Source organism: Nannospalax galili, unplaced genomic scaffold, assembly GCF_000622305.1.
Source record: "Nannospalax galili isolate Female #2095 unplaced genomic scaffold, S.galili_v1.0 scaffold1105, whole genome shotgun sequence".
Taxonomy (NCBI): domain Eukaryota; kingdom Metazoa; phylum Chordata; class Mammalia; order Rodentia; family Spalacidae; genus Nannospalax; species Nannospalax galili.
The window spans coordinates 260,417-273,345 of NW_008353211.1; the positions used below are offsets into that span (position 1 = coordinate 260,417).

General features: G+C 40.1%; 1 protein-coding gene across 1 annotated transcript; it reads left to right on the top strand.

Moving 5' to 3' along the window:
• The first annotated feature begins 8,067 nt into the window (after window positions 1–8,067).
• LOC103747895 (olfactory receptor 12D2-like) lies at window positions 8,068–9,011 on the top strand. Its single transcript, XM_008850457.1, has one exon. The coding sequence runs from the start codon at window positions 8,088–8,090 to the stop codon at window positions 9,009–9,011; it is 924 nt and encodes a 307-aa protein (XP_008848679.1). The 5' UTR covers window positions 8,068–8,087.
• The last annotated feature ends 3,918 nt before the right edge of the window (window positions 9,012–12,929 follow it).

The window sequence follows — 12,929 nt, forward strand, 5'->3', positions numbered from 1 at the left end:
TTTAACTTTATTATTTTTATTTTTGGTCTTTTTGAGACAGGGTCTCCCTGTAGCCTCAGCTGTCCTGGAACTCACTATAGACCAGGCTGGCCTTGAACTCACCAAGATCTGCCTGCCTCTGCCTCCTGAGTGCTGGGATTAAAGGCGTGGACCACCATGCCCGGTGTTTAATTTTATTTTAACAGAGCATGGGGTAGTGGTTTGTTTACAGAAGAGTGGGTACCCCACATTTATGGCTGTGCTGTAAAGTCCGCACTCAAATACAGATCCTGTGACCTCCCAACAGCCCACAAAATTGTGAGAGAGGTGCCTTTTGGTGTTCTCGGCTTATATATCCTTTGTCCCTCCCCCCACGTGCAGCTAAGGTTGACTGACTGGGTGGGAGAGGTAACTGATTCGACTCCTTGATGAGCATGGGAAGGAGGTGTGTAGAGTCATTTATTTTTATTTTATGTGCATGACTGCCTGCATGTGTGCATGTGTACCACATGCATGCGATGCCTGCGAAGGTCAGAAGAGGGCATCAGATCCTCTGAAACTGGATTTATAGGCATTTTTGAGCTGCCACGTGGGAACTGGGAACCAAACTCAGGTCCTCTGTAAGGATAGAAAGTGCTCCTAACCACTGAGTCATCCATCTAGTCCTACTATTTCTTTCTTGAAAACATATTCTAGTGACAAAGAGAAGTCACTTGGAGCTTAATGTGATAAGGTAGTTTTGAAAGATGTGTATTAACTGCTCTTTGTTGGTTTTGTTTTCTTAGCTCTCCTTTGATTAACTGTTCTGTTTATTTATTCCCTATAGCTTCTTGTTCTTCTCTTCAGACTGAAGCCTTCCATCCAATATCCTATGCAGAGCTGGCATAGTGGTCACAAATTCCTTCAATCTGTTTTTATAGTGGATACTTTTCAGTTTTGCTGGGTATAATAGTCTAGGTTGACAGCTGTGGTCTTTCACAACTGGAATGCATCTTGCCAGGCCCTTCTCGTTTTCATTTTTTCTGTCAAATAATTAAGTGTCATTCTGATGGGCCCACCTTTATAAGTGACTTGACCTTTTTCTCTTTCAGGTTCCAATACCCTTTCTTTATTCTGTGATTTTAATATTTAAACTATAATATGTAATGAAGAGTTTGTTTTCTGATCCTGTGTATTTGGTGCTCTGATTTCCTGTACCTGAATCTCTTTCTCTTGGTTTGGGAAATAATCTGTGATTTTGATGGATAGTCTTTATGCCTTCACTAGAATTTTCTCCTTGTTCTATGTCAGTAATTCAAGGTTAGGTCTTTTCATGGTGTCCCCTCTCCCACGTTCTGTTCATATGTATCTTAAAAACTTCTCATTGCTGTTACTGCGTGAGCCAATTCCTCTACTTTCTTTTCCAGCCCTGACTCTGCTTTCAGCACGATCCATTCTGTTAGTGAGACTTTCCACTGAGTTTTATTTGACTTACCGAGTCTTTAATTTTCAGCATTATTTCAGTTTCGGCTTTCTTCAGCAGTTCTCTTTGCTGACTTTTTATTTTACTAATCTCTTTGTGTTTGAGTTCTTTGAACATAGCGATAATCATTCCGTGGAATCTTGGTCTGGAAGTTTTTTCAGGTTACTCTCCTTAGGGTCGTTACTCTGGCATTTGTAATTTTTGGAGATTTGTCTTGAGTTTTCATGTTGTTTTTATTTGTGTGTTGGGGTTTGTGCATCTGGAGTCAGTTTGTTGGTTGAGTTTTTCTTTACCTCTTTTGTAAAACTCACCTTTCAGCTTTCAATGAAGGTACTTACAATATTCAGGAGGGAGCTGACTCACAATAGGGTTGGGCCATTGATTTGCTTTGTCTGATATGGAGGGGTAGAGGCTATATTCCATATCTTCTGCCTCTCAGCAGTCTGGTGCCTGCAGCCACTTGGTCAAGGTGCTGGGAATGAGTTTCCCCTGGTGGTGTGAACTGGTCATGGGTCTTAGGCTGAGTGGGGCAGCTGGCAGGCCTCTGGCAGGCATCTGGCTAGGCTCTGACAAGTCCCAAAGGGAAGGAGAGGGACCTGGAGGTAGTGGTGGTGCCTTGTAGCACAGCTACTCAGGGTCACCCTGATGGGAGCAGGCTAGGAAAGGGAACACAAATTCCCAACCTAAATCTCCTGGTGAGGCAGCTGGAGAGTCCCTGGCAGGCAGTGATCACATTACAGATAAAAAGAACACAATTTGTCCAAAACAGTCACAAGTCAATGACAACATAAAAAAACTCTTCAAAAGTCCACAAATTATTTGGAAATCATCAAGTCATCCCAGGATATAAATACACGGAGATCAATGCTTTTGCTAAATCATTTTAAAAAATCATGCCTATTTATTTGTGCATGCCTTTTTGACAGAGCGAGAAAGTATGCATGTGTGTTGGTGTGTACATGCCACAGTGTACATGTGGAGGCCAGAGGACAACTTACAGGACTTGAATCTCTCCTTCCACCATGTGGATCCCAGGGATCAAACACGTATCATCAGGCTTCGCAGCCAACTCCATGGCCCTTATGTCTTGTCTTGGAGGTCCCTAGATATATAAAGTGGCATATGTTCAAAATTTAAATGGTGTGAAGTCAGATGTTCAGCCACACTTTAGCAGAGTACATACTTTCTTTAAAACTGAACTTAGGTGACAGTAGAGGAACTCTGGTACCTTTTTCCTTTTTGGATAGAAATCTTTGTGATCATCCTTCAGGAATTCTGGCTTTATCTTAATTTGACTTTCTGTTTTGTGCTGGACTTAGGCATTTCTTCCTTAGACAAAATTCTCTACAACATTCAAATTGCTTGGGAAAAAGTGTTATAACTCCAAAAGAATTTTTACAGAAGACTATTGAAGGTTGGACAATCTGTAAGATATTAAGACTTACAATAAACTTACATTAATTAAAATTCAACTCATCTAGTAGAAAAAAACATTTTGGTAAGTAGAGTGTAACTTGCATGTGGAAAGCCTTGAAATACTGTAAAGATGTGACCACAGGTTGTGAGGAAAGACAAGCTCATCTGTCTGCAAAGATGTAAAGTCAACCCAGTTTTGTGTGTTCCAGGGGTCAGACCCCATGCCTGATGCTTGCTCGTTGAGCACTCCATCGCTCATCTACATTCCCAGTAATGCCTGGGACTCTTGCTGATTATCTAACAGCAATGTAAACTTGACCTCTAAAAGACTAAAGAAAAGTGAGAAACTCTAAACCTCACAAACAGGACCAGAAAAGTGGTTGTACTCAGCACAGGTGAAAACAGAACAGACTTCAGATGGTAACATTCTGGAAGAAGGAAGATCCCACCTCAATGGTTTCTAGAACTCAGAGCCTCAGCCTCAGTCCTAGCTTCACAATTCACAATACGATTATTGGAAACTTACTAAAACCCTTTAACAACCCTGTTTTATTGTGGTAACATGAAAATAATTTTGATATTTCTTTCACTGGGAGTTTCTGAGAATTAGATAAGTAAACTCACATTAGGAGTTCAGAACAATAGTAAATATGAAGCATGTACTGAATGCTGTTTATTCGTATTATGTTTTCAGCTTATAAAATAACAAGGTCTGGTTAATGTGGTGAATATATAATGACATCCACAGGAACAAGAATGAAACAATAAAGATGGACAATATATGTTCTTAGAATTCTTCCATATATTGCAGATCACATGTATTTATCTTTGTAATAACAAATAAAATATTTCTTAAATAAAAGAGCAGTGAGGATGTACATTATAGAGAAGCAGGTGAGCGCTGGGATTCCAAAATTAGAGAAGATAATTCAGTGTTGTTACTAACGGAGACTTAAAAGAAACAAAAGCAAACTGCTTCTCTTTACCACCCTCCCCTGCTTGCTCATGAAGCCATAGGTTTAAATGAGAAGACTATGAAAAGAATGGCCTTTCTGTTCTGTCAGGGGGACATGAACTATTGCTTTGTTTTCATCTCCAGTTTTCTTTCCACCTTAAATTCCAGAACATTTTCCAAGGGGGCCCTCAAGGACAGAAAGTGAATTCCCACATCTATTTGAGGAAAGGAAGGGAAGTTTGACTAGGAAAATCCATTAGGCCATGGGGACCATTAAGGCTCAAACATAATTAGACAACACAAAACAAATAAAACAATAGGGATCTCATAAGGCAGCTCCTACTTGTTCTTAGAACATTCTTCTCAGCGCCATGGGATGAACTCTCTCAGGATTTTTGTTGAGACTCATGAGTCATTTAAAGGACAGCAAATTTTCAGAAGGTGAGGAAGATTTTTGAGAAGACAAGGAATTTATCCTGTGATCCCAACCAACATTACCGGTCACCTCAAATACTTTTCTATTATTTGTAATCATTAGAAGTCTACACCTGAACCTGCTTCATACCTGTCCAGTCAGGTAAGAGAATGAAATCAGAAATCAGGCTGGGAAGTTGCCTGGATTTTCTGTGCTGTGATCTGTCACTTGCTGTTATTTCAGTGAACTGCTCAGGATTTAGGGCTGGTTTCCTATCTTCAGATGGACTCCTACTGTGGGTCATGAAGGCACTTTTCTTCCCACATTTTTATCATCACGTCTCATTCTCAATTCAGCACACCTGGATCTTTAGGTGTAACCTGAGGCAGATCTGTAATTCCTAAATATTGAAATGTCAGTAAAAGAAACCATCTCACAGAGAGAAGTGTGACCACCAATGTTCTCTAAAACTTGGGAAAAATAAGTTTGTTTGGTTTACTGTTTCTTGGGTCTTATTTTTCCCCCCAATGGATTTTTTACACAAAGGCTCATGGGCTCTCTAAAAGTTTCCTTAGCTCGCTCCCCTTTCACTCCAGTCAGACCAAATCAGTTCCTCTCTCCATGATTGCCCAGACCGCCAGTCGTTCCCTATGTAGGAAACGCTCAATGTGAGCCTCTCTCCTTGCAGCTTTTCCTCTCTGTCAGGGTTTCCCATGTTACATTTCCCACACAGCCTAGTTTGTCTTTCCTAAAATGCAAAAGTAATCCACAGTATGTATTTAATGAAGAAGAACAAAAAGAAAGACAGCACACAATTGCTGTATCTGCTTTGTCAGTGAGGCTAAAGGAGGTAATTTTGGGCACTTTCCAATAATGCAGGAGAAAAGATTTTTTAAAATGTTGTTTCACCCGGGTGTGGTGGCACAGGCCTGTAGTTCCAGGACTTAGGAGGCAGAGGCAGGTGGATCTCTGTGAGTTCAAGGCCAGCCTGGTCTACATAGTGTGTTCCAGGACAGCTGGGGTTACAGGGAGACCCTGCTTCAAAAAGACCAAAAAAAAAAAAAAATGTTGTTTCAGTAAACAATACAAATTTAGTCCAAACTCATGTTTCATTATAATGAGTTCATTTAAAATTCTTAAAATGTTTAAACATTTACAGAATAAAAAAGCTTAATTATACAAAATAGAGATGAATGCATTTCTTAACAGAAAATAGAATTTTAAATTATGAAAAGAAGAAATAGAGAAAACATATTTTACAATCAAGGAAAGTTGGCAACCTGTGGCAACTTTGAAGAGCGCTGATATGATGCAGACAGGCTGACTTAAAGGGCAAAACACAAAATAATGGCCAGTGACCCTCAGAAGGAGTTCAGCTCGAAGTAGAATAAGCCTTGACAGCTGAGGGGTAGGTTTGTTTTTGGCAAAATAAAATGACTTAAAATAAGAGAATCCTACTTCTTATAAAAGAAAATAGAATTTCAAGAAACTGAAGGCATAGATACTTGTTAGTTTTCAGTAAAATAAGGGAGAAACATGATCGCACTGAAAGCAGGATTTCCTTTCTTTTTGCTTCTAAAGAGAATGCCTTTATTTCACTTCTCTAATATTGCCATAGAAAGCTTTTCCATCCCTATATGTCTCCTTTTTAGAGGTGATGATGGGACTGCTTATCCTCACAGAGCTGAGCAAGGCAAGCTGAATGCCTGTGTCTAATGTTTCAGCTACAATGTAGCACTGACCCATCATCTAACAGTGTCATGGTACAGTGACCACAGTCCAAGCCTGAAGGGCTTGGGGACCCCAACGGATAGAAATCAAGACTCAGGAGATGCAGAGGCTTGTGTACCAGTGAACTAAAGCAAGCTTATATAGGAATAAGATCTGGAGTAACCAAGGAATAACCAAGGATACATTATGTTACCACCAAGAATACATTACTTCACCAACCGAAACTCACCCAACATTTACAGTATCCAAGATTCAGCTAGATAATATTTATAATATCTTAGATATAAGGTGTACTCTTTGTGATTACTCTTAGCAACTACTGTAATTCATTATTTCTATATAGAAACCAAGCTAATGGTGCTCAGAAGGTAGCTAAGGAATAACCAAGGATACATTATGTTACCACCAAGAATACATCACTTCACCAACGGAAACTCACCCAACGTTGACAGTATCCAAGATTCAGCTAGATACTATTTATACTATCTTAGATATAAGGTGTACTCTTTGTGATTACTCTTAGCAACTACTATAATTCATTATTTCTATGTAGAAATCAAGCTATCAGTGCTGAGAAACTCCAGTGCCCATAAACTGAAACAGAACTCTTTGGTTATGTTTCCAAGACTGCCAATTAACCGGGGAAGCACAGCCTGACAACTCAGACCACAGAAGCAGAGAGCAGGGAAACTCCCAAGGTAGAGGCATTCTTTCTCCAATGCTTAAGTCAAGGCAAGCTGCCACAGCCTGATGCAGCAATGGCTGTGCCCATAATAATAGCTCCCAACATACCAGTACCGCAGATAAGATTTCAAAAATACCTTAGATTGACCTGGCTATGTGGTTTTGTCCCATCCCCATCAAATAGGGTTCCATGACTTTTCTGGGGAAGGATCAGGAAGAGATGAATAAATCAGAAAATGCTGATACCCAGTTAACCTTAAGTTTCATGTAAGCAATGAATATTTCACTGGACAAGTACATATCAACTACTGAATAATTTGAGAATAAGCATGCCGAAAGTATTGAGTATCTTTAATGAGAGTACATCTGAAATATTGGAAGGGGCATATTTGTCCTAAAAATATAATTCATTATTTATTGGACATTCAAATTCACTGAGCATTTTGTATTTTATCTGCTAAATCTGGACACCCTTCTCCAAAGCCCAATTTCTCCAATTTCTCTCACACAGAATGTTTCTGTTAACCCTCCTGACATTTGTTTAAATCTCTGAGATCCTTAACTAAAATTCTCCTTTTGCAAGTTTCATTGTTAGGCCCCACTGCCAGTCAGATTCATCATACTAGCCAGGAGGCTCATCTTTCCTACAACCCAGAAAGCAGGACTTTCTTATCTAGGGGTCTCAGAAAAGAAAGTTGTAATACAACTAGACAAAGAAGCACAGTAACTTTTCTCATCAAATATGTGATTTGATTTTCTGTTTGAGAAAATGTAAAGGATTAAAGTTTAGTAAGAATTTGACCTGTCATCTAACAGAACCATGGATAAGATTTCAAAAATACCCCAGATTGACCCTGATTATGTGGTTTTGATTCCTCCTTGTCCCATCCCCATCAAATAGGGTTCCACGACTTTTCATCAGGAAGAGATGAATAAATAACATATTTAGCATTTACATTCTAAAGCAAAGGAATTACAGTTTCAGGGCTTTTCCAATTCTGCAGGGAATTTGTGATGAAATGATTTTACCCTCAGCTCTTATTCTGAAAAATCTTGAAGGAGCATCTCACTAGATAAAGGATGACAAAGCACAGTGATCCTTTAAAAAGCAACACTCCACAGAGTTGACTTATAGAAGAGAGTATATCAGAATGCAGATGCTCATAGCCAGAGAAGATGGCATGTGGATAACTTGCTGTGACTCTCTAAGGGAATAAACATTTTAATGATGGGCCTAATTTGTTAAAATGGTTAAATGGAACTAACACAGATGTTAGTTCAAGATCAAAATACCCCAATATTATACAGGATCTGAGACTGGATTATGTAAAACAGCAATGCTGGTCTAAATATTCCTTTTTTCTTAGCAAGAAACTTCTATCTGAGAAGATTGAGTGGTCTCATTTGAGGCTGAGTTCCACAAATTATGTCTTTTCTTTTAAGTGATGTGGAATCAAACCTCAGTCACTGAATTTTTCCTCCTGGGAGTGACAGACATACAAGAACCACAGCCTCTTCTTTTTGCTGTTTTTATCACCATCTATCTTGTCAGCATAACTGGGAATGGAGCCATCCTGATGATCGTCATCTCAGATCCGAGACTCCACTCACCTATGTACTTCTTCCTGGGAAACCTGGCGTGTCTAGATATCTGCTACTCCACTGTGACTGTGCCAAAGATGCTGGAGAACTTCCTTTCTACAAGCAATGCAATTTCCTTCTTGGGATGCATAACTCAGCTTCATTTCTTCCACTTCCTGGGTACCACGGAGTCCCTGCTGCTGGCAGTGATGGCATTTGATCGCTTTGTGGCTATCTGCAAACCACTTCACTACTCCGTCATCATGAATCCTCAGGTCTGTATCCTGATGGCTGTCACCATCTGGACCATTGCTTTTTTCCATGCCCTCCTTCACTCTGTAATGACATCTCATTTGAACTTCTGTGGGCCCAGCTATGTTCATCACTTCTTCTGTGATGTGAAGCCATTGCTGGAGCTGGCCTGTGGGAACACTGAGCTCAACTTATGGTTGCTCAATACTGTCACAGGGACCATTGCCTCAGTCCCCTTCTTTCTGACATTTCTGTCCTATTTCTACATCATCACCTACTTGTTCCTCAAGACCCGTTCTTGTAGCATGCTCCACAAAGCACTGTCCACCTGTGCCTCCCACTTCATGGTCGTCATTCTTTTCTATGCTCCTGTTCTCTTCACCTACATCCGTCCTACATCAGGGAGCTCACTGAACCAGGACCGGATCATCACCATCATGTACAGTGCGGTCACTCCTGCTCTCAACCCACTCATCTACACCCTGAGGAACAAGGATGTGAGGGGTGCCTTAAGTAGGAAGGTCAGAAGACTCTGATTTCAATTCTTCGGAGATGTAACCATCCAATGAGAAAGTTGAGTAATGTGTTTCTAAAATTATTAAGACATAGTCTTATAATTTATACATATATTGCAGAGCAAATTGAATAATGGAAAATTGTGTGAAAAAACAGTCTGGTTGTATTAAACTATTTTTGTAGGTCACGAAATGGAAATCTGAATCTGGGGCTCTAGTCACAGAACCTAATTTCTGAATTTGTTTTTTGAATATTAGTTGATAACTTTGACTTGTGACATACTCTAATGTGCTCATGTTTGGAACCTGGGCTAGAAATGTGTATATACTATCATGTTTAGGAATAGTAGTGATGTTTTTTTCTTTATCTGTGAACACATATTAGATAAATAAATTATGTTTTCTTATCTTGTGGAATTTTATTTAAAACTATGGTTACCCATTTGGAAAAGTTAACTCCGATTCACAAATGAGCTTTGGCAGGTTTTTTTTTTTTTTTTTTTTTTTTTTGTATTAGGGGTAAATTATTTCTTTTCAACTTCGTTTTGCAATTAGTTTTTTTGGGAGAGCGTTTTTTTTTTTTTTTTGAGACAAGGTCTCGTGTAGCCCAGGCTGGCATTGAATTCTTGATCTTCTTGCTTCTACCTCCCAAGTGCTAGGATTTTAGGCATGTACCACAATACCCAGTTTTTTAAAAATAGTTTTAATAATATATTTTATCAACATATAAAAATATGTCAACATATAATCATGGAAGAATATTGATATATTTTATATCTGACCTTCCAAACTCTTCAAAATCTGGTTAGTGTCTTTTTCACTGGTCCTAGCCACAATCCACAGTCATGTCCCAAGAACTGAGCAGCCTTAGTTATCTGCAGAACAGTTTTCAAGTGACCCTAAAGTCCAAGGTGAGAATGTTTTTTGTGGTTAGATTCCCCCTCCCCGAAACCTTCCTTTACTTTTCAAAGTCCTTAGTCTAACCCTTGCAAATAAGCAAAAAACAACTAAAGATATTAAAAAGAAAACAAAAAAGCAAAACTTTTTGTAATGGAAGCCATCTTTGTTCTTGAAAAAGGTGAACCTCACAGGAGAGGGCGTCATACAGAGAATTTCCCTCAGTTCCTGAGGCTGCAGGGGGTCAAGGAGGCCCTGCTGTGAGCAGCTAGGCAGGTCCCACTTTGACAGCACCACAGTTCGCTTCCAGTGGCCAGCACAGTGCTTTCTCTTGAGCCTGGACACCCATGTTTATAATTTTTGTTTGTATTTAAGTTACCAGGGCTGTGTGGTCTTGATTCTAGTTCTTATAGAACTGATTTAAGGTTTTCCACTGTGATGCTTTTTTTCTTTCGGTGTAGTCGCCTCCTGACGCTGGGTGCCCCTCACTTCTTTGGGATCCAATGCACTCTGAATCTGCAAAGTGGCTTCTTCAACTCTTGCCATGCTTTAGGACTCCCGCTGGGTGGCGCAGATGCACAGGGACATGCGGTCTGCCCCACAGCAAAGGAGCTGGAGTCCCCCGAATTATCTTAGAGATATTTGTTTACATTGTCCTTTTTAACTGAAAACACACATGTACTCCATCGAACTTGTCTTTGCAGCTGCCAAGAAACTCTTTTGCACAGCTTTCTTTGGTCTGTGAAGCTGTTTAAAAACCAACTGAAATTTCTAAAAAAGTAGATTATGGGGTTGGAAGGAAGGGAGTAGGGAATGCGAGAGTGTAGTCGGGGAGAAAGGCAACACATTGTATTTTGGACCCTAGATGTAAATATACATACATAAAAGCAGGAGGGAAATGATTGGGAGAAGGGGACCAGTGAGAGGCAGGTGGGTGGGACGGGAGAGGAGCAGGAGACAAGGATGAGCAGGGCATTCAAAGGATCTCTCCTTTGAACACGGTGGTGTAAAGGGGGATAATGAAGAAGGAAGAGTCGGATGCGCCAAGGTGGAGGTGAATTCACAACTCTGAGGAAATGAACAAAAATTGATTATGGTAATGTAATAGGCCACGAAGACCTGTATAGTTCATGGGCCTGGAACTAAGGAATAAATAAATATAATAAGAAGGAAAGAAAGAAGGAAAAAACGAGGGACCACAGAGAATTGTGCTGGGTGACCCCTCCTGTCACAGTCAGGGAAAAGCACCCTGTTCATTCTCTCATCCATCCACCTCAGCTCCAGGGGACGTGCTCTCTTGGGATCCTTGTGTCTACAGATCTGTCTCACTAGAGTGCTGCAGAGTGCAGGATGGCAGGAAGGTTTGTGAAGATGAGGACTATCAGCCAGATCAACAGCATGAGCTATCACCTAAAACATTTTACAACTTGTATGATTTCTCTACATAAACCTGAAAGCTTTGTTACTTGTGATTCTGAGCAGACAGCCAGCTAAGACAATAAGTTAGGAGTATACTGGAAGTTCCCTGTATTTTCTGTCCATTAGGAAGTGGTCTGTCTGTTTGCAAAGTTAAACTGTGATACCCAGGAATCAGAGCTGACTCTGATTAAATAAACATGACTATTGAAGAGAGCTACTTTGACTTGTTTGAAGGCAACTCCTAACAGAATTATAACAGCAACTACAATATTTCTCAAAATTTCTTCCAGCTACAAAGCTTAGATTCTCATGGGATCCTTGCAAGTTTTCCTCCAACTCTTTCATTGTGTTCACTTTAGTTACATCAAATTGTTTTCTTTATCCAATGATTTGAAAAGCCTCAAACGGTTCCTCCTTTGTAGGAATCACCCCAGTGTCAGCCTCTGTTCAACTCCAGTACAGTCTGGGGAGCTCTCTTATGGGGGGGTGCGCTCTCTGGGCACTCGGGGTCCCTGCGCGCACAGATATTCTCCTCTTTGATTTAAATATGAAGAAGTGCCATGCCAGCCCTAAGCGTCAACTCATTTTATCTCGGGAGAATTCAAAGTTTGATAACTGACCATGACCTGTTTTTTGTAGTGATTTTTAGCAAATGGCAGTAACTGTCAGCAGAGAAAACTTAAAAAACAGTGAGCAAGCATAATACACAGCATTATCAAAGGGCAACAAGGGATAGGAGCCAAGGGATTGCTAAACCAAATAGATTATAAAGTTTTGAGAGTGTTAGCATTGGTTTTAACAATATTTGATTCAATTACAAAGAAACAGTACTTTTCTCAATATATAGTCTTCATGTCTAACAGTTATTAAGCCCAATTTTTTTTATTGTGAAGCATACAGTTCTGGTGAGAAAGTTCATTTGCTGCTGGAGAAACTCCAGGCTGTCAGTCACTGATGTCACAGCTTGTTGTAGTCTGTCGCCATAGCAACGCCTCTAGCATAGAGTGTAAGTTCGGTCTCTGCCAGCAGGGGGAGGAAGATTTTTTTTCTGCTAGTAGCTGTATAGGAGAAAAAGCTTTTTACATTTGAAATGTAATAGTTAGCCAGGTGTTTGAATCCACTTAGATGAAAGTCAGTGAAGTCTTTTTTTGATCCTGGGTCGAGAAGGGTGGTAGCTGGTAATGTTGTCAGCAAAAATCTATTGCTGGATGCACAAAAGAAACAGTTAGGCATTGGGGTAGGTGGTGAAAGGGAAGAAAGTTAGACTTGTTTCAGGACATAGTCGATCTTATTTGGTCCTCTGTCTTTCCTGTAAAATGACATTGTAAATTAGCACAGACTTGGCTGCAGATGTAAGCTGTTGAGAGACATGAAAGTTAGCTGTAGGGTACCTAGAAAATACACCTGAGTTATTACTTTAATGTTCCACCGATTGTCCCATGGATCTGATTCTTTCCCTGAAAAATAAAATCTCTAGAACACGGTATTAGGGAGAGTGGGGGCTGTCTGAAGAATTGGTGCTGAGCAGGATAAAGACAGCCATGAGAATGACAGAAAAGGGAGCTCAAGGGGGACATCTGTGGTGTGCAGTTTCCACTAGGTCATGGATCTCTCTCCACGTGA

Coding starts and splice junctions, on each gene's coding strand:
- LOC103747895 (XM_008850457.1), top strand. CDS start 8,088: ATGTGGAATCAAACCTCAGTCACTGAATTTTTCCTCCTGGGAGTGACA.